Below are 22,579 nucleotides of genomic sequence, written 5' to 3' on the forward strand. Positions count from 1 at the left end.
GACCCTTATTCCTCGGCTGGGATCGTGTCGATCTTTGAAGCTGCACTGAAACTCACATTTGGACCTTCGACCCGTTGATAACCACTATATGGAGAAAAGTCCAGGAATGTTTTCCTTAAACCCTTCATTTCTTTTCGACTGAAGAAAGACATGATCATCTGGATGACATGGGTTGAGTAAATCATCAGGAGATTTTAATCCTGAAGTGAACTACTCCTAAAAGCAGACCGCATTAAGCTGCGGTGGCGTCTCCCCTCACAACACTTGTGCTCCGGACACGAGTGATTCCTCACTTTTACTGTTGGGCCTGCTGGACAAACAGCCCTCAGGCTCTCTGGAGATGACGATGGTTGTTTTGACAAAAATGTAAAGAGTAGTTGGCCTTTGACTCATTTCTATATATCTGTATCTTGTCTGGGATAAAGAATTATAAACAAAGCTGAAACGTATGCTTCTCTCCCTAAAAACAGGTACACATCAGCTTTTTTGGCTTTCTCCGATGAGTAGAAACGGTCAAGTTGTTCCTTCTTTCTAAAAATAATCCTCTCTATTTGCATTCACTGTGGCCACTCTGCCTTGTGCCGATCATTGAGTAAACGGGAATTGCTTTAATAAAGCCTTTGACATGGTTACTCACCAGTCTATGGTCCATTGTTAAGAGGCCAGATGCATTTCCCGGTCGCACATGAATACAGTAGTGACAATTCAAGTTCAGTTCACGGCAGTTCCTTAATGATGCGGCGCACATACAAATAAGGCAAAATTAGAGATAAATACAGGAACGACTCAACACTGGGACTTTGCATAACAACACTTGCCAATTTCATTAAAGGGATAGTTCACGCAAAAATGTAAATTCTGTCATCATTTACTCGCCCTCAAGTTGTTCCAAACCTGCATGAATTTCTTTCTTTTGCTGAACATAATATTTTCATACTAATGAAGTCAATGTTGCCCCACAACTGTTTGGTTTCACATATTCTTCATACAGGTTTGGACCAACTTGAGGGTGAGTTAATGGTGACGAATTTTCATTTTTGGGTGAACTATCCCTTTAATGCACTGTAAAGTACAGTATAAATGCACTTCTGTGACGTTCCATTGGTCAATGGCAACTTCCAGTGCACAAAGTTTCTTTATTGCTTCCTTGAACTCATTGAGTTCTCATTGAGGTCCTATGGCGTTAGAAGGTACACTGCCTCTTCTTCACTCTGATCAGCTGATTTCCGTCCATCTGATGATGATCTGCAAAACAAACTACTCGACTGATTGTTGTACTGATGAACAACTCACTTACCCCTTTTTGTCATAATGAGGTAAAGACGTATATTATCTTGACATGCATTGATTCGGAGGCTTGCAGCTGTAGGGTTTAGCTCTGTTCCTCTGCTCCTGTCACAGTTCAGAGGGCATGATGGGTTGGCAGGGGTCATTGTGTGGCAGATGGTCATGAATGAGCTGGACTCCCTTAGGATCTGATCTGATCAATCCGGAGGACAGTGAGATATCCGCCTCTGGCTGCTGTTATGACACAGTGATGGATCATCTGACGTCAAGCTGAAGCTCATGTGTTCAGCTCGGTGTCTGTCAGCTCTTCTGAAACATGTTCTCACTGAGTTATATAACAGTATTATTATGGTCATGGATGCATTATTTTATTTCCTGGTGTTATCCATTGTCACGGTGAGGACAGTTTCACAATAAACTCGTGACAACAGTGGTATTGGCGATAACACCGGGTGGGGTGGAGATATCAGGGAGCAGGGTATTTAATCAGTTTATTGCTCTCTCGCTTTTCTCGCTTTTGGACGGTTTCAGGTTATAATTCTTGTGTCCATTGTGTAACTTGTGCAGGTGCTCCGATGGGGAAAATAATGTAATCGGTGTATGGCCGAATGCTGGTGACACAGACTACCACAGCAAGACTAACTGTTAGATTATAAAACAGTAGTGGTGGTGGTGGATGTTGGCCAGTCAATCCAGTGTCATAAAACACAGTAACAGTGCCGTGTATGTCACTGCACAGCACCCATAGAGACCAACTATTAACATTAGTTCACATGACACCACAGATCTCGTGGAAGTCCGGCATTAATCTCTTTGATTTGCATATTGTTTTCATGGAAATGTGTGACCTTAAAGGTGCAGTAGGCGATTTCTGAGAAACGCTGTTGAAAGTGGATTGGACCAAGCACCACAACACACTTGTAGTCAATCAGCTGTAGGGGCCAATCATGACGGGGAGGGAGAGAGAGAGCAAGAGGGAGATCTGAAGAAAGACTGTAGAAAGAGATGGCTGAGAGACATTACAAAAGAGGAAAAGTCAGATTAATATCACTGGAAAAAGAAGGAGCCTTAGGACCCGCGTTAATATTAGAAAAGCTTCCCAGCGATGGAGACACCTGCTTTGCTTCAGGTCCATATGTGAGCAACACTGGTTTTGAGTGTCATTGTTTTCCTGAAGCTGCTGTGCTGTTGGTGACTAACAACCAGCTCTTGCTATACTCATGTACTATATGTTCACGTTTTGTTCTTCCTTTTCGTTTGTTCCTCATCACTTTATTTTTCGCGAAGCATTATCTTGCTGCGCTTCATCTATGATAAACCGACATCCACTCTTGCACTGTGTGTTTGCACATTTTGTGGGCGGAGCAATGAAGGGAGGGGTGTGTTTGTTCTGGCTGATTGCAGACATCAACAGTGTTCATCAATGATTCTCAGAAATCGCTAACTGCACCTTTAATATTTACACGTAAGTGAGGTAGTAGCCATTTATAAAAGCGAGAAGTCATTCAAGACTGTGCTGCATTGTGAATATACTCTGTTGTGTCTTATGACTGCATTCACAACCCCTCTGTATTACATAATTCTAGTTAAATGAGTCTGGAGCTAAAAAAACCTCAGCATTTCATTGGATGTTGGTCCATTTCAGTTTGTATTGTGTTGGCTAACGTCATGAAACGCATGTCTGATATCTTGTTAGCACTCATACTCGTCATAATGCTCCACTACCAACATACAACAGCAGATTGTGTAAATATTCATGTGATGACCCAAGTTTGTGACCAACATTCAAAAAAGTGATGAAAGAAGAGAAAGTTGTAATGGCCAGGGGAAAATAGATAATAAATAAAAAAAGCAAATACAAATCTTAACATTAACAAATTCTAATGATAAACAAATTCCCTAACTGGTGAAAAATCATATATTGATTTGACAGGACAGCTTGCTTGGCTGTATTTGTGGGTAACTGCAGAAGAGAAGAGCTGGACTTCCTGTTGTGTGTGGTGTGCAGTGAATGAGGACCGCGGGACGCTGTGTAGACTTGTGTTTATTACTTTAGCAGTGCTAAGGGAACATTATTAGTGCATGAATGTCCTGAGAATGATTCCCTGTTACTTGTGTTTGATCCGCAGGTGTTGTGAGTGCGGGGCGTCTCTCTCACACTGGTACTATGAGAAGGACGGCCGCCTCTTCTGCAAGAAGGACTACTGGGCCAAATTTGGGGAGTTGTGTCATGGCTGTTCAGAGCCCATCACCACCGGACTCATCATGGTGAGTCCATCCCGTCCGAAACCGTATCTGTGCCGTCTCTCCTCACCCTGTCCTCCGCTTTCTCTCAGGCAGACGCTCTGGTTACACACTCCATTCACACACTCACTGCTGCCGATCATGAAAGAGCTGCTGATGTTAATGAAGGGAAAGTTTGTGTGGCCTTTTGTTTTAATGCTTTCACTGCTAGCTGTATTATTTAGTGTTTCTACAAGAACAAGAGTTGTTTATTGGACACGAATGATCATTTGAATGATTCATGAGCTTTTGAATTCCTTCATTGTGCCTGAATCCTCATATACTTGTTTGCATACAGTATAGCGTATCTGTGGCCAGTACAGTCTATCATCTGGTTTGCTTACACAGAATATCATTTTGAGCCCCCAAAAAACAAAACCTGCCTTGCCAATTCTGCACTTTGTACAGTTACCGCACAGATTTCAAGTTAGGACTGCACAATTAATCGAAATAAAAGTGAAATTGTGATATTGCAGAGCCTCATTACACACATTACAGCACTACTGTGTGTGTTTAAGAGTGAGCGGCTGGTTTCAATGAGCCTCATCTCTACATCTGCTCTGAGCTTCAGGCAATTCAACATGCGTAGCATTCTGGGATTTCTGCGATGAGGAAAACGTGGAGCGAATCATGGAATCCAGTCTTTTTATTTGATTTTGTTACTTTTTTTATTGCAAATGGATAAAATCTGTTCACATTTGTCACTTTTACAGCTTTACCAGTTTACAAAAATATTCCTTAAACTGGAATAGCAAGACTCTCCAGTGACAAAGTTCTTCATAATACCAAACACCTCAATATATCTCTAAGTTATCCTCAGTTTCAACACAGAAACTATTTACAAAAGAAGGGGGAGGTATCGCATAATTAAAAAAAGATGAAAACTAACAAATAATATTTAAATCTATATAAAAGGTATTTGGTTCAATAGGAGTTAGGCTATATACTCAATCCATTTGGACCAGAATTCAACAAACAAATCCTTCTGAAAATTCATGTAAAATATAATTTTCTCCATATTAAAAATACCTTTTAAGACCTCAATCCAATCCTTTATTTGTGGAGGATTAGGTTTATAGCAGCATCTAGTGATGGCTTTTCAATAATTATTCTATAACAAAATCCAGTCTTACACATTTTATTTACTGTATAACACTTATTCATTCAAATTTTGTCAAATTACATGACATTCAATCAAAAGTAGGGCTGCACACTTATTCAAGTGGTGAAATAGGCTAGTGTCTGTGGATATTAAAGCATACAAATATGAAGTTTGCGTGTCTCTTGTGAATGGGTTTTGTCTACTACACATCCTCAAGCAGTCCTTCCAGATGTGCAGTTTTATATGAATCCAAACCCTTCTCTGTTGTTCTGGATTTCAAAAAGAAACTGCATGAAGAAGAATGTAAGCATCTTCTCAGCAACATGACATGATAACATGACCAGCATTTCCTCTTTAGGGTAGTTATGAAGATTCATATCATTTGTTCTCTAGAAGCCATTCCTACAGATGAACCTTGCCCTAGTTATCGTTTCCTCCGTTCTATAACTCAGATATGTGTGTTGAGCTTCACACTTGGCCATTGTCGGTGTCATTTGATATTTCACGTCCCCTAAGGCATTTCTTCCTCATGTTTGAGAAAAAATAATAAAATATCATTATGGCTGACTGGATGGGCAGGGTTGAAATACAAGTACTTATAATAGAGAATGAAGAAATGACACAAAACGAGAGCTGAATTATTTGAGTGACTGAGCTTTTCTATCATTTTAGTTTTTCTGCATTTCTTTCCAGTTTTTGAATTGTCATGTTTAATATGTTTACATCTTGATCTCGAATAAAGTTTAATGAGTGAGGGGTGTGATGGAGGTGGACATAACAACAATTATTTTGACCAAGTACATTTCATTACCTTAATAAATTCATGCAAGAAGTCCTATAACTGTTGCAGCCCACCTCACTAACACTTCTCATGCATAAACTGTGTAAATGAAAGTGGTTTCGTTCGTGACCGATGAATATGTCGAGGACAAAAGGGTGTGTCATATGTTCAAATGACTGGTCTGTGTACACCATGTGCAATAGGCCGTCCTGCTGACAGAGGCTATTTACACAAACTCTGATTGAGCCAGAAAAATGACCACAGAAACCTGATAACTGGACCTTTTCTCAAACTATCTCCTCTCCCTTTCTCCATTGCACATCAGCTTAGAGAGACATTTATTTCAAAAGAAAAAGATTTAACAAGTGCACATAAATGCCTAACGTATTTAATAGTGAGAATAAAGTGTTTATAGGGTAGGGGAGGACTTTATGGCTAGAATAAAGCAGCATCCATTTATGATTTTAATCAATATAATCATATACACTGAATATGTTGTTACTATTGCACTTAGTGCTATAATATGTATAAAATGTAAATAGTAGGTTATCTGCAACTATATGCAATTTTTACACTTCGACACAAGAACATACTGCCATTGCCACTTAGTGTAAATGGCATCTATCACTATTTACACAGTGTAAATAATGATGATATTAAGATACGTGTAACGTGCTCCAAGAACCAAGTTAGAGTCAGGATCTAGATGCAGATAAAAATGATGTTTAATGGCTCAAAACTGTGATTCATGGCTTGAGCGTTGAGCACATAACATGGAGCATAGTGCTCCACCATAACAATGAGCCCATGAAGGGCATTACAACAAACTAACATTCACACAATAATCCGTACAGGTAAGAAAGAAGACCGAGGTTAAATAACAGAACTAACTAGATGAGTCGAATTAGCAAGAACAAGAACTACAAAGACCATGAACAAAACTACAGAAGGAACATGAACTCAAATGACAATTTTCTAAATAAAAGACATGACAAAGCACAGGTTCCTGACAATATCATACTAAGTGCAAATAACGGTAGATGCTATTTACAGTAAAACTGAGCAAAGAAAACACTTGTTAATGCTATTTTACCCTCAGTATATTAAATAGCCGCTGCCTAAAGCTACACGTTACTGCAGTGACTCCGGTCTGTCTATATGTCTGTAGTTTATAGCAGTGTTCAGACCACACACAGGCGTATACAGCGTCATCTGCTTTCTCTCACCGCATGCGTCCTCTGTTGCTCGGTGGGACGCTGACCCTTGTTCTGCAGTGTTAGTCAAGAGCAGAGTTTGGTTTCGCTCAAATGGCTTCTCTCCACTGGAGCTATAAAGCAGATGGTCGACTCTGAGGTCTGTGTGTTTCTATATGAAACGTCTGGTCGGCTCTGCTCGCTGTGTGATTATGTGGCACACACACACGGCCTCAGGCAGTGCAGGCCCGATGACTCAACTCCCCCGACTCGGGATAAGTGAATTAAAGATGGCTCAGCTCTTCGTGCGTTTGACTGACAGACACACATCTTCATTGATGAGCTCTCCTGTGAGGACGATTCTGGTCAGCAAGAGCGAACTGCGTCCGTGACCTGGAAAGAGATCCCAATAGTCTCCAGTTTAGAGGACTGATGTGTGAACAGTAATATAGACTTTATATCAGAAGGATATGTATATTTAAATGTTCACAGATCCTGCATCAGATGTGGCATCTCCTGCAGTTGATGTTTGTGGCAACACTTTCTATGAAGCTCATGCTTATAATGAACTTTATGCCCATTTATACTGATTTATAAGTGTCATAATTCTATAAATATATTTAGATGGACTACAGCTACAATAACAACAGTTATATTTACATTTTATATGTTTTATAATTGCGTATGTTATACATTTGCTTTTTCAATGTGCATCCTCAAAACCCCTTATACGCTGACTTATAAATGATCAAATATACAATAGATCCAGAGACACTTGTTTGCTGTACCAATTAGTTATTAATTATGTCTTTTAATGGCTAATGGCTAAAGTAGAGGTCATGAATGGTCATTTTGATATGTTAAAATCTTTATCTCCTCATGTGCATGGTATTGCTTATAAGAGTTTGACATTAATCTTTAAAAAAATATTGTTGCAGTGTATAGTATGTAACATTAAAAAATATGTATTTTTTCCAACTGTTTGTATTAATGATTTCTGTGTTTTTTTTTTAAAGGAATTATTGTTTATTAGTTACATTTACAAGTAAACGACTTAAAAAGTATAATGAGAACATCTTCATGATTTCTTAACATTTGGTTTAGGAAAAATTGCATCCTATGTTTTCACTTTACATAAAGCCATCAATGATGCATTTATAGAGGTTAGTAACTGTATTATCACTCATAATAAATATTTATAAGAACACAACACAGCTAATAATAACAATATATTCACTTATTTGACAGAAATAAATCTGAGTTACTAAAAAGTAATTGCAACAACATTATAGCAATCAGGATGCGTCTTTATACCGGTAAATACATAATTGAACCGTAACTATGAATCCGTGTATAATGGATTATGGCCATGCGCATTGCAATTTATAAGTAATCATAAATATAATATAAATGAAACTATAACTGTTCTTATAATGCAGTTTAGGTCTTAATTAGTTTTTATAGATATAATTATAATACTTATGAATAAGTAAAAATGGAGCAATGAAGTAATTCCTTGTAAGCTTGGTCTTCATAGAGAGTGTTCCTGGATATGTTTAGTCCTGCTCCGGCCAGCTCTTCCTGGAGGATCCCGAGGCATTCCCAGGCCAGCCGGGAGATATAATCCCTCATCTGGGGTCTGTTCCCTGTCGATCATGCCCGAACCCCCTCCACCCGCGCCGAGTCTCTCCCGGACGCCAGATCTCCACATCCCGTTTCTCAGGGTTGGTCACTATCCAAAGTTCATGATCATAGGTGAGGGCCTGAAGCACGAGGACATGGACCAGTGTTTGGCCACCGGGCTCAAAGATCCCTCTCTCTCTCTCTCTCCTTGACCTTTCCGTAGGGGAAAGTGTTCCCTGGCCGCTCACCTGGGACCAGTTTGCCTATCGAGAAGCTGAAGCTCCAGACAACACTCGAACCCCTCCAGTAAACCCCGTCTGTAAACCATTGATTCTGTGTTGCGCAATAGACGAATGACACTTTGTTTCCATTGCACGTTTCCTTCATTGAGAAGGCAATCCCAGAATGCACTGCTACTATCCCATTACCATGTTGGTTACACTTTACTTGAAGGGGTGTGCATAAGACTGATATGACACCTTCATAATCATGATATAACACATGTCATAAATATGAAGGAGGTTTTATGCATGTTTATGACAACTGCCATTAAGTGTCATTCACTCAATTATGACATTTATAAATCAAATATGACATTGTCTGAGAAGTCTTTATGACAATTTGACATAAACCAATACATCATAACCTAATAATAATAAATATGTCTGAAAATGATTAATGACTAAACTTAAAAACGCACTTAGCTTTATGGGTTATCATTACATTAAACTGTCATGTGGTTGGTTTGACATCGGCTGTCATGAGGACATTATAACTGTGTCAGGAATATTTTTCTTGACCTCAACTACAGTGGTACTCATTGAATTTGTCATTAAAGTGTCATTAAGTGTTAATACTCTGTCAAACAATTGTATAGCAGTGTCATGTATACTTTTCTTGACCTCAACGACAGTGTAAAAAAAATGTAACCTCTCCAAGTCAAAATATTCTAGTGACTGGTCACATCTAAATTTTTAATAAATGGGATTAATTGTTGCAAAAGTCAGTTAACATTGGCTCAATGAGAAATAATATGTCAGACTAATTGAAAAATTTAGATGATTTAGAAATTTAGACCAGTCACTAGAAAATTTTGACTAATGTGAAAAAATTTAATTTTTTTTTACAGTGTACAGTGGTACACATTGACTTTGTCATTAAAATGAAAAATATTGTAATGTTAACCCATAAAGCTAAGTGGGTGCTTAAGTTTGATAATGAATCTGCTGTTTCATGTTTATGACATATTTATGACAGGTTATGTTGTCTTGGTAATGTCAAGTTGTCATGACAAAGACACTGACAGGTTATGATGTATTGGTTTATGTCAAGTTGTCGTAACAAAGACATCTCAAACAATGTCACATTTGATTTATAAATGTCATAATTGAGTGAATGACACTTAATGGCAGTTTTCATAAACATGCATAAACCCTCCTTCATATTGATGATGTGTCATGTCATGATTATGAAGGTGTCATATCAGTCTTATGCACACCCCTTCAAGTAAAGTGTTACCGAAATGTTTCTTCCAAGTTGTTTTCAGAAATGTTGATTGTAATACATTCCCTTAAAGGACTATGCAGGTTTGTTTAGCTTAATTTACGTTAACTGAACAGCTTCGGAGTCATTGTATTATATTTACTTATAAATATAAATATATTACATTATATTACTTTTTTCGGGTTGAATGGTGGTCGTCTCGCTTCCCCCTATCTCCTGTGAGTGGAAAAATCACCCTTGCAGCTTTGGGCCGGCGGGCCGCCGCGTCAGGAAGTAGTGTGTGATATCAGGTCTCGCGATGTAACGAATTGCTTTACGGCAAAAAAATCTGCTAAAATTGTGTCATTATTGCGCTCCCTCACGCTGTCCGAAGCCGAATGCAGATGACGCTGTAAAGAGTGTCCCGTCTGCTTGGCCGTTGATCTGCTAGCCTCTGGTATCTGAGAGTCGACAACGAGTTTTTACGACAGTGTTGTCAAATATCTACTCGGAGCTGTAGGGGGAGCTCTATAGAGAAACCTGCGAGAATACAGCGGAGAAATGCCCGAAACTGCACAGCCCTGCTTTAAATAATGAAAATGCATTGATAAGAATTGTTATATCAAATTACAGAACAATCCAATACTAGAATACCAGTACTGTGCCTTCTAGAGTATGGAGTGAGTGACCGGTAATGGAGTTTCAAATCATTGACTTCATTTGGGTTAAAAGCTAGCCGGCTTTACAAGACACACACACACACACACACACTCCTGTGCTATAGTCTCGTTCTCTGTCAGAAGTTACTTACGGTGAGTGGCGTTCTGTAATGAAATCACTCTCACTCCTCTCACACACGACACTGAGACGCGTCCCACATGAGCGCATGGTTGTTCTGTGGAAACCCTCCTCCCACCGCTTTCACACACAACAGGCCTGTGTCATCGCATTCACACACACTATCCCATCAGCCATGGCTCATGTCATCGGTGTCTTGTTTATTCGTGTCTTTCTGTGAGCTCAGTGACAAACGTGTGTGTCTGGATCTGCATTTGTTCACTCCCGTCGACTGCTATCTGGAACCTAGTTTCATTGCCATGACTAATTCCAGCTGTTTGTTATGAAAACTCAAGTGTGTGTGTGTGTGTGTGTGCTCAGTTTTGAGTGGTGTTGTGTGTCCACATTCCACCCTCATGTCTTCTCACAGATCCACAATCTGGTTCCTGGCAATGTAAGAGATACCGTGATATTCTTGAGACTGAGGGTGTGCGAATGGGGAATTCACTGGGTGTCTCTCTGTGGTCCTCCTGCGTTTTGTTTGGTCTGTACAAGCCTGGTCTCGACCCACATGCTGAGATCTGACTGATACCGGCGGTTTCCGGAGGAGTCGCTGGAGAGTTCAGTTGTCACATGGCACCGGCAGCCATATTTACAAGCTTGGTGAGCTTTCCTTTTGCTGTATAGCTGAAGATTTGAGCCTGTTTTCCCTGGAAGAGGTTGTGTGTGTGTGTGTGTGTGTGGGAGGGTTGGGTCGAGTGGGGGAGGTGTGTGTGTGTCGCTCGACAGGAAGTTATGAAGTCACCCACTCAGAGCGAGCGAGAGACAGTGGGTGTAGCAGAGGTTACTGGGATGAGCTCAGCGTTGGGCGTGTGTGTGTGTGTGTGTTGTTGCGCCGGCTCCGCTAGAATGATCCGCACGCTGTAGCCGCCGGTCATGCTCAGCGATGTGTTTTACTGGAGCTTCTGCTGTCTCAGAGCCTGGAGGAGAGAGAAGAAGGTAAGCCAGATGCTCTCGCTCTCTCGTGCTGACGATGGGACTTCACACACTTCACTCAGTCTTCACGTGTCACATATGTGGAGTAGATTTCATTCATTTTCAGCTTAGATGATTTTTTACGTGTTTGATTTGATTCATTCTCATTTAAAAGGCACTTCAGATGCTGATAGATTTACAGAACATTATAAATTAAACCTCTTCACGCATGTGTGTAGATGCAGAGGTAAAGTAGATGTAAAGTTCATTGAATCTGGATGTTTACAGATATGAAAATATCATCAATTTACTTCACATATATTTGTATAGCGCTTTTCACAATACACATCGTTTCAAAGCAGCTTTACAGGAAATGCACGAGTCCTGATATGTGATCGACTGAGTTATGCATTTCAGAAATGTACATCTACAAATCACAGTTAGCTAAACATGTATTATTTAATGCAGGAACAATGAGCTCATTGAAGTAATGAATACTTGTTTGTTAACAAATGATTATGACATTTAGAAAAATGTAGCATTGCTGCACGATTACAGTCGACCTCGTTTCCAAATGGTCATTCTCACTTCATTCTCGTTGAGTCTTCTGGCATCAGATGATATGGGGAACTATGGACCTAAAACGATCATTCTTTATTGTTATTATGATTTTTTACATGTAATTCTCCCCTAGCCGTACATTATCTTTGCATCACATGCCTGACTAGTAAAGTCCCAGTGTGTGTGGTCCTGTACTGAGGTGTGTGTGTGTACAGATGCGGATGCTGCAGCACTGGGACTGTGGGACACACTGACATGGAAATGTGCCGATAGTTATTCACATGTATTCATGTAGCAGAGACTTTGACCCAGTAAAAGGGCTTTAAATCAGTAGAACATGCTCACGAGAAGCAAACCCGTGACATTAGCATGGCTAGTGCTGTAGTGAATCTTCTGGTACTTTTGGATGTGTCAGATATATCGTGAAATCCCTAGAGCAGCGATCCAGGCTAGACGCCGTATTTAACGGAGGAGGGCATGTTTAAAACGGGCTGTGAGGACAGGCACACAGTCGGTTCAACAGCTTAAATGCTTCATTGTCCTCTAGATGAATATGAGGTACAGGAGTGCAGTGTGTGTGCTGTGTGTGCTGTGAAGGTCAAGGGCAGTTTCCGCACGGAGCTGTGTACTGGACGTCAGCCCCTCAGGGCCTCGTGTGCGCTCACTGAACGCCAGCAGAAAACTGCCCTGCTCATCTCTGGGGGATTTGTGAGTGTGGAGATTTCCCCAGAACGGTTTCCGAGAAGCAGCAGGTGCCATGATGAGTGTGTGCTCTCTAGAGGGGCGTTCAGATGGTGTGTGTGTGTGTGTGTGTGTGGACTGAATGACTGTCAGACTCTAGAGATTGTTGAATGAATGAACAGCAGCCAGAAGGAAGTGTAAGTGTGACTGGAAGGAAGTGAATTCCAGTCGTTCCCATATTCACTCGTCGGCCCAGTTGTTGCCAAACATAGTAACGCAGGCAACATGGCTCAAGATGTGGTTTTCATTCCTTTTTAGTGTGAGCTGTAATATCTAGTGTGGAGGATGAATTATTGTGTGGACAGCATATGACATAAGAGCATACGTACAGTATGTCATACTCAAAAGTGCTATCACAGTGGGGTTATACCCATTGTCCTCCACTGTTGTTCCTGTAGTTTAGTAGACATGTACAGTAATGGCCGGAGGGATACTTGTTTTTAAGTTCCATTAAACCACCAAAATAATGTGTGAGGAAAATATTGATATATTATAATATATAAATGTATCAAAAAGTTTTGATTTGTAAGATTTTTAATTTTTTTTAAATATGTCTCTTCTGCTGACCAATGCTGCATTAATTTGATTAAAAATACAAAACAAACAATAATATTGTGACATATTATTACAATTTAAAATAACTGTTTTCTATTGGAATATACAATATAAAATATCATTTATTCTGTAAAGACTCCTGTCTTCAGTGTCACATGATCCTTCAGAAATCATTCTAATATGATGATATTATCTAATCTGATTTATTATTATAATATTTTTATTATTATTATTTGTAAAAGTATTATTTATAATAATAACTAAAATAACTATAAAAAAATATAGTTTATTATTATAATTGTTATCAATGTTGAAAACAGTTGTGTACAATTGATTTCAGGATTCTTTGATGAATGGAAAGTTCAGAAGAACAGAATTTCTCTGAAATCTAAAGCTTTTGTAACATTATAGCGTTCAAAAGTTTGAGGTCAGTAAGAATTTTTTATTTTTTGAAAGAAATGAAAGAATTGAATACTTTATTTAGCAAGGATGCATTACATTGATCAAACGTGACAGTAAAGATATGCATAATGTTACAAAATGTTTCTATGTTTTATCTTGTTTGTATGAGTTATGTATTATATATTTCTGTACTTACTATCATTGAAAAGTAAGTTGTTGGTGTTGTCTTGTGTTTTATTTGACTGCTGCTGTAAGGTCAATGTTCATTTCTGTACTTGGAATTGAGGACCCCTCGACAACGAGATGGTTCATCTCAAGGGGTTATTCTTCTTCAATAAATAAATGTCGAACATTGACTACGACATAATCAGTTATTAATATTTCTTTGGTTCTCTTTTGTTTTTGCATGTGTTCATAATTTATGACAGCATGGCCAAACATTATGTCGCACAATTTGGCATGTTGTATTGCATTACCATAAATAAAACAATTGACTCCAAGCACAACTATGCAATATGCTGACAAAATCTGTAATGATATTTGAATAAAGGGTAAACGTGTCAATATTCCTATGCAGGACATCATATGCCTCAGCCGTCCGTCCAGCCCATCACTGACACAACAGAGGAACAGATGCACCTTACAACTTACATCACTTTTACATTCACACGTTTCGCTGCTTCCCCAATAATAGCATGTGGAGATGTGCTTTCCTACTGGAGCTTTGCTGATGTGTTGATCTCTGTGATCCGAGTGAAAGTCGATGTCATTATTAACACATGGTAATGAGGCCGCTGTAAAAGATCATTTTAAGACTTGAGCGTGGATCTATTGATTGGAAGCCGCAGTCTGCAGTAGATCTTGAGATGTACAGTAGATGTGTTCTCTGTGGGCGCGATGTGCTGTGTGTTTTCAGATGTGTCGTGGTCTGTCGGCTCTGTTTTCCGTGTCGGTTGAGAGTTTGTAAATGAAGCGAGTGAAAAGAGGAAGCAGTGGGCAATCCGTGACATCACTGTGCGCTGTCGTCATATTTCCCCCCGTACATTCACACATCATGTATGGTACAAGAAATGGAAAGACCCATTTAGTACACATCTTTTAAGATCATGGCGTCACATTTGTTTCACATTTGAAAAACACTTGAAACTGTTGCAGAGGAAGCTGAACACAAAGTTGCCTTAAAATATGGCTGTGTAATGACATTTATTCCAAAATTATTTGATCACAATGCTTCATAATACATAAATCCTGTATTATTATAAAGAATAGATCTAGTTCTGAAAATGAAGACAATGTATAAGACCTGATAAAAACTGACTTCATACATCCACTGAATCACCAGCTGATTCAAACAAGTTCAGATTATGTTTTTGAACACACATACTCTTGATATTGATTTAACATGGTGTCACACTTTTTTGGGCCATTTATATGAAAGCAAGTTCCATATGAGCTGTAGACGAGTCTGTCTGACCCTCTGTCCTTCTTTCTCAGTGGGATGACCACTAAAGCACTTGTGTAGGTGAACTAGACTGTATTAGATCAACTTCAGCTAGTTTGAGACTGGATTCACATCCAGGTGTGTGTCAAAGGTCACTCTTCATTTATATGGAGATCGATGCAAATGAAAGTTTCATTTAGGAATATAAATATCATTTTTCATATTCGACATTTGGCTCAGTAAAAACGAATGAAGCAGAGAGACATGAGACGTGTTAAGTCATTTATCGGGTTTGTTTCTCGGACTTCAACACTTACTCAGATGGCTCTGAACTAAAACAGAATGAATGAGTGTATTGATCGAATAATGTGTTCAGGACGCCTGAAGACTTTTTTTATGTTGTCATCCTTATCTGAATCAGAATCAGAAAGCGCTTTATTGCCAAGTTTGCTTGCCCACACTAGGAATTTACCTTATTGAAGCTTCCGGTACACATATATAAATATAACAAGACACAGTAATATTTAAAAATAAAAAATTGAAAAAAGTATAAAAAGACTGATGGGTTATATACAAAGTAATAGATATGATAGATCATAGAAGATAGATAATAAGATGTGAGTCGCCATCAGGGCACATGGAGCTCTCGAGCGAGTGTTGAACATCTGGAGAGCGTATAAAGAGTGTCTGATCTCAGTGTTTCTGTGTTGAACATCTGGAGAGCGTATAAAGCGTGTCTGATCTCTGAGTTTCTCCGTTGAACATCTGGAGAGCGTATAAAGAGTGTCTGATCTCAGTGTTTCTGTGTTGAACATCTGCACAGTGTATCAAGTGTCTGATCTCAGTGTTTCTGTGTTGAACATCTGGAGAGCGTATAAAGAGTGTCTGATCTCTGAGTTTCTCCGTTGAACATCTGGAGAGCGTATAAAGAGTGCCTGATCTCAGTGTTTCTGTGTTGAACATCTGGACAGTGTATAAAGCGTGCCTGTTCTCAGTGTTTCTGTTGAACATCTGTAGAGCGTATAAAGCGTGTCTGATCTCAGTGTTTCTGTGTTGAACATCTGGAGAGCGTATAAAGAGTGTCTGATCTCAGTGTTTCTGTTGAACATCTGTAGAGCGTATAAAGCGTGCCTGATCTCAGTGTTTCTGTGTTGAACATCTGGAGAGCGTATATAGAGTGTCTGATCTCAGTGTTTCTGTGTTGAGCATCTGGAGAGCGTATAAAGAGTGTCTGATCTCAGTGTTTCTGTGTTGAGCATCTGGAGAGCGTATAAAGAGTGTCTGATCTCAGTGTTTCTTTGTTGAACATCTGGAGAGCGTATAAAGAGTGTCTGATCTCAGTGTTTCTGTGTTGAGCATCTGGAGAGTGTATAAAGAGTGTCTGATCTCAGTGTTTCTGTGTTGAACATCTGGAGAGTGTATAAAGCGTGTCTGATCTCAGTGTTTCTGTGTTGAACATCTGGAGAGCGTATAAAGCGTGTCTGATCTCAGTGTTTCTGTGTTGAGCATCTGGAAAGCGTATAAAGAGTGTCTGATCTCAGTGTTTCTGTGTTGAACATCTGCACAGTGTATAAAGTGTCTGATCTCAGTGTTTTTTGTTGAACATCTGGAGAGCGTATAAAGAGTGTCTGATCTCAGTGTTTCTGTGTTGAACATCTGGACAGTGTATAAAGTGTCTGATCTCAGTGTTTTTTGTTGAACATCTGGAGAGCGTATAAAGCGTGTCTGATCTCAGTGTTTCTGTTGAACATCTGGAGAGTGTATAAAGCGTGTCTGATCTCAGTGTTTCTGTTGAATATCTGGAGAGCGTATAAAGCGGGTCTGATCTCAGTGTTTCTGTTGAACATCTGGAGAGTGTATAAAGCGTGTCTGATCTCAGTGTTTCTGTTGAACATCTGGAGAGCGTATAAAGCGTGTCTGATCTCAGTGTTTCTGTTGAACATCTGGAGAGCATATAAAGCGTGTCTGATCTCAGTGTTTCTGTTGAATATCTGGAGAGCGTATAAAGCGGGTCTGATCTCAGTGTTTCTGTTGAACATCTGGAGAGCATATAAAGCTTGTCTGATCTCAGTGTTTCTGTTGAACATCTGGAGAATGTATAAAGCGTGTCTGATCTCAGTGTTTCTGTTGAACATCTGGAGAGTGTATAAAGCGTGTCTTATCTCAGTGTTTCTGTTGAACATCTGGAGAGCGTATAAAGCGTGTCTGATCTCAGTGTTTCTGTTGAACATCTGTAGAGCGTATAAAGAGTGTCTGATCTCAGTGTTTCTGTGTTGAACATCTGGAGAGTGTATAAAGAGTGTCTGATCTCAGTGTTTCTGTGTTGAACATCTGGAGAGCGTATAAAGAGTGATCTCAGTGTTTCTGTGTTGAACATCTGGAGTGCGTATAAAGAGTGTCTGATCTCAGTGTTTCTGTGTTGAACATCTGGAGAGCATATAAAGCGTGTCTGATCTCAGTGTTTCTGTGTTGAACATCTGGAGAGCGTATAAAGAGTGATCTCAGTGTTTCTGTGTTGGACATCTGGAGTGCGTATAAAGAGTGTCTGATCTCAGTGTTTCTGTGTTGAGCATCTGGAGAGCGTATATAGAGTGTCTGATCTCAGTGTTTCTGTGTTGAGCATCTGGAGAGCGTATAAAGAGTGTCTGATCTCAGTGTTTCTGTGTTGAACATCTGGACAGTGTATAAAGCGTGTCTGATCTCTGTGTTTCTGTGTTGGACATCTGGAGTGCGTATAAAGAGTGTCTGATCTCAGTGTTTCTGTGTTGAACATCTGGAGAGCGTATATAGAGTGTCTGATCTCAGTGTTTCTGTGTTGAACATCTGGATAGCGTATAAAGTGTCTGATCTCAGTGTTTCTGTGTTGAACATCTGGATAGCGTATAAAGCGTGTCTGATCTCAGTGTTTCTGTGTTGAGCATCTGGAGAGCGTATAAAGAGTGTCTGATCTCAGTGCTTTTTTGTTGAACATCTGGACAGTGTATAAAGCGTGCCTGATCTCAGTGTTTCTGTGTTGAGCATCTGGACAGTGTATAAAGAGTGTCTGATCTGTGTTTCTGGGTTGAACATCTGGATAGCGTATAAAGTGTCTGATCTCAGTGTTTTTTTGTTGAACATCTGGAGAGCGTATAAAGAGTGTCTGATCTCAGTGTTTCTGTGTTGAACATCTGGAGAGCTTATAAAGAATGTCTGATTTCAGTGTTTCTGTGTTGAACATCTGGATAGCGTATAAAGTGTCTGATCTCTGTTTTTTTGTTGAACATCTGGAGAGCGTATAAAGCGTGTCTGATCTCTGTGTTGAACATCTGGAGAGCGTATAAAGAGTGTCTGATCTCAGTGTTTCTGCGTTGAACATCTAGAGAGCGTATAAAGAGTGCCTGATCTCAGTGTTTCTGTGTTGAACATCTGGACAGTGTATAAAGCGTGCCTGATCTCAGTGTTTCTGTGTTGAACATCTGGACAGTGTATAAAGCGTGTCTGATCTCAGTGTTTCTGTGTTTAACATCTGGAGAGCGTATAAAGCGTGTCTGATCTCAGTGTTTCTGTGTTGAGCATCTGGAGAGCGTATAAAGAGTGTCTGATCTCAGTGTTTCTGTGTTGAACATCTGGAGAGCGTATAAAGTGTCTGATCTCAGGGTTTCTGTGTTGAACATCTGGAGAGCGTATAAAGCTTGTCTGATCTCAGTATTTCTGTGTTGAACATCTGGAGAGCGTATAAAGAGTGTCTGATCTCAGTGTTTTTGTGTTGAACATCTGGAGAGCGTATAAAGAGTGTCTGATCTCAGGGTTTCTGTGTTGAACATCTGGAGAGCGTATAAAGCTTGTCTGATCTCAGTATTTCTGTGTTGAACATCTGGAGAGCGTATAAAGAGTGTCTGATCTCAGTGTTTCTGTGTTGAACATCTAGAGAGCGTATAAAGTGTGTCTGATCTCAGTGTTTCTGTGTTGAACATCTGGAGAGCGTATAAAGAGTGTCTGATCTCAGTGTTTCCGTTGAACATCTGGAGAGCGTATAAAGCGTGTCTGATCTCAGTGTTTCTGTGTTGAACATCTGGAGAGCGTATAAAGAGTGTCTGATCTCAGTGTTTCTGTGTTGAGCATCTGGAGAGTGTATAAAGAGTGTCTGATCTCAGTGTTTCTGTGTTGAACATCTGGAGAGTGTATAAAGCGTGTCTGATCTCAGTGTTTCTGTGTTGAACATCTGGAGAGCGTATAAAGCGTGTCTGATCTCAGTGTTTCTGTTGAACATCTGTAGAGCGTATAAAGAGTGTCTGATCTCAGTGTTTCTTTGTTGAACATCTGGAGAGCGTATAAAGCGTGTCTGATCTCAGTGTTTCTGTTGAACATCTGGAGAGCGTATAAAGCGTGCCTGATCTCAGTGTTTCTGTGTTGAACATCTGGAGAGTGTATAAAGAGTGTCTGATCTCAGTGTTTCTGTGTTGAACATCTGGAGAGTGTATAAAGCGTGTCTGATCTCAGTGTTTCTGTGTTGAACATCTGGAGAGCGTATAAAGCGTGTCTGATCTCAGTGTTTCTGTTGAACATCTGTAGAGCGTATAAAGCGTGTCTGATCTCAGTGTTTCTGTTGAACATCTGGAGAGCGTATAAAGCGTGCCTGATCTCAGTGTTTCTGTGTTGAACATCTGGAGAGTGTATAAAGAGTGTCTGATCTCAGTGTTTCTGTGTTGAACATCTAGAGAGCGTATAAAGCTTGTCTGATCTCAGTATTTCTGTGTTGAACATCTGGAGAGCGTATAAAGAGTGTCTGATCTCAGTGTTTCTGTGTTGAACATCTGGAGAGCGTATAAAGCGTGTCTGATCTCAGTGTTTCTGTGTTGAACATCTGTAGAGCGTATAAAGAGTGTCTGATCTCAGTGTTTCTGTGTTCCAGGTGGCCGGAGAGCAGAAGTATCACCCAGAATGCTTCACCTGTCTGAACTGCCGAGCGTTCATCGGTGATGGAGACACGTATGCACTGGTGGAGCGCTCCAAACTTTACTGGTGAGTGACACCCAGGGCTCGACATGAACTTTCTTGCTCACCCGACACTGTGGTTATTAGGGGTGTAAGGATACCCTCATGTCACGATTCGATACATATCACAATACTGGACTCACAATACAATATAGACAATAGAGACACACAAAATAAAAATATTCATGATTCTGAAGCTGAAAATACAGAATTATTTTAATGAAGATGCTTAGTCACTGACTAGATATATTTAAAATAATGTAGGCCTCTTATTACTGGTAACATTAGACATCTGGCATTATTAGGACCCACAAATATTCCCTCATTGCATTATTATACATGAAACTACTATATATAATGTTGATTATAATGTAGTACTGACTCTAAAACTGTTAAAACAAATTTAACGCAAAGTAAATTTCCTTTTGGGTGAACTATCCACGATACATATTGTTGCAATTTTTTCACAATATATTGTTACAGACCTAGTGTCCAGTGGCTTTCCAAAGTTCCTAGCCACTCAGCATTTTCACTTGCCACAATTTTGACATTGATGCCATGGGGAAACAAGATACATGTAGATATACTATATAGATATAGATATCTGGGTGTTATCACCCAAATCAGTTTCAGATATTTCAGGATCAATATGTAACGATATATAACGAATAATATATTAAATATAACGAAAAATAGATATTTTTTGACAACACTACATTTGGCTTAGTTTATTATTTCAGATGCCTTTTTAAAAGACTACATTTGAAGACTATATACATTATATATAAAACTCAACCTGCCGAAGTGTCTAGTATACGCCACTGCTGAAATACTCATGCATTTGGTGGGTTGAAGGGTGTAAATCAAGCCCTGGTGACACCTAAAAAACAAAAAAAGCCCACGGACACGCCAGTCATGTGAAATTCTGCTGACCGCTGGAAGATGTTGGGTAACTCTTTATTTTAGTAATACCCTAGAAGACAATCTACTGGCTATACCCAACCCTGCAGTCTACTAATACTCTACTAATACTCTACTGAGAGCTAGTAGACGTGTGCAACGTTACTTATAGTCAGCAGAATGTGTTAAAGGGCAATATCTGGTCCCGCTTTATTTTGGTGGTCCCTTTATGTCTAAAGCAGGTCATTCGCATGAGCTGTTGTTATGGGTTATTAATATGTCCTGTTGTGTGGGTGTGATGTAGCGGTGCGATATGAAGATAAAACACATCTTCTGCACGATCACAAATGAACTATGTGCTTTATTCATGTGAAAAACACTGTGAAAAGGCTCAACTTGGCCAGTGAAACGCATTTTACAGTTATTTATTTATTTATTTATTTATTTACAGTTTATTTATTTATTGTGAAATAAAGTTTCATGACAGCTTGGATGTTTGAACGATTGAACTAGTTCTTAAGCAACACATGAAGATGTTTCTAACATTATTAACAGAAGTGGAATGTCATGACATGAGTGTTTCATCCTTTAACTGCGTCTAACCTTCTAAGCGTCCGGTTGGGATTGTTCCCCTGTCATCTGCTGATCTGTGACCTGTGTCTCCCTCTAGTGGACAGTGTTATTACCGCACCGTCGTGACTCCGGTCACCCTGCCCGACTCGCCCTGCTCCAGGATTCCTCACACGGTCACGCTCGTGTCTATTCCCGCCTCCACCGATGGGAAGCGAGGGCTCTCCCTGTCCATCGATCAGGGCTCCAGTCCCAACGGATACAGCCCCGAACACAAGCCCACCATCAGAGTCTCACAGTGAGTGTGTGTCCGGACACTGCAGAGGATCATCTACTCTGAACCCAAACAACACCGGTGCATTGTTCTGAATGATGATTAGAGTCGAATTATTATTCGTTAAATACTTCACTTTTCCTTTTTCAATCGTTCTCTAAATCAAAGTGCTGTCCAGACTGAAATCTTCAAACGTCTCTGTCCTGGTCATGTGACTCGTGTCCTGGTTTTGTGTGTGTGTTCAGGGTGGACCCAGAGTGCATCAGTCCAGATGTCATAAGCTCTATTCATGTTGGCGATCGGATCCTCGAGATCAACGGGACGCCGATTCAGAACGTTCCTCTGGACGAGGTGAATAAAGCCTACACCACACACACACACACACACACACTCACACTCACACACACACACACACACACTCACACACTCACACTCACACTCACACTCACACTCACACACACTGAGCTTTTGATGTGAGCTGAACACCAGACAGCTTTGTAACATTATCTCTATAGTTTATTTAGCTCATATGTAAAGAGTTAGATCATGTTTTTAACTGTAAATACTCTCACTTCAGATCGGTCACGAACAACGAAAGAAGCAACCTTTATTAGACATTATTTGCAGTAGTATTAAGTGTTTCTTAATACAGAAAACT

At 39.9% G+C, this 22,579-nt stretch overlaps 1 protein-coding gene across 5 annotated transcripts in view; it reads left to right on the top strand.

Moving 5' to 3' along the window:
• limk1a (LIM domain kinase 1a) overlaps positions 1-22,579 on the top strand; it is a 73,278-nt gene that overhangs the window by 35,888 nt on the left and 14,811 nt on the right. For 4 of the 5 annotated variants that reach the window (XR_013797475.1, XM_079611554.1, XM_079611555.1 and 1 more), the window contains 4 exons: positions 3,417-3,555; positions 20,095-20,204; positions 21,748-21,945; positions 22,167-22,272. Coding sequence is in view for 4 of the 5 variants with exons in the window: in XM_079611554.1 (XP_079467680.1) it covers positions 3,417-3,555; positions 20,095-20,204; positions 21,748-21,945; positions 22,167-22,272 (553 nt within the window). In the remaining variant the exon portion in view is untranslated. Of the gene's footprint in view, positions 1-3,416; positions 3,556-11,356; positions 11,528-20,094; positions 20,205-21,747; positions 21,946-22,166; positions 22,273-22,579 lie in introns of those variants that run through there. The other variant, XM_079611556.1, reaches the window with a different exon arrangement.

Source organism: Phoxinus phoxinus, assembly GCF_949152265.1.
Source record: "Phoxinus phoxinus genome assembly, chromosome: 4".
In the NCBI taxonomy this organism is placed as follows: Eukaryota; Metazoa; Chordata; class Actinopteri; order Cypriniformes; family Leuciscidae; genus Phoxinus; species Phoxinus phoxinus.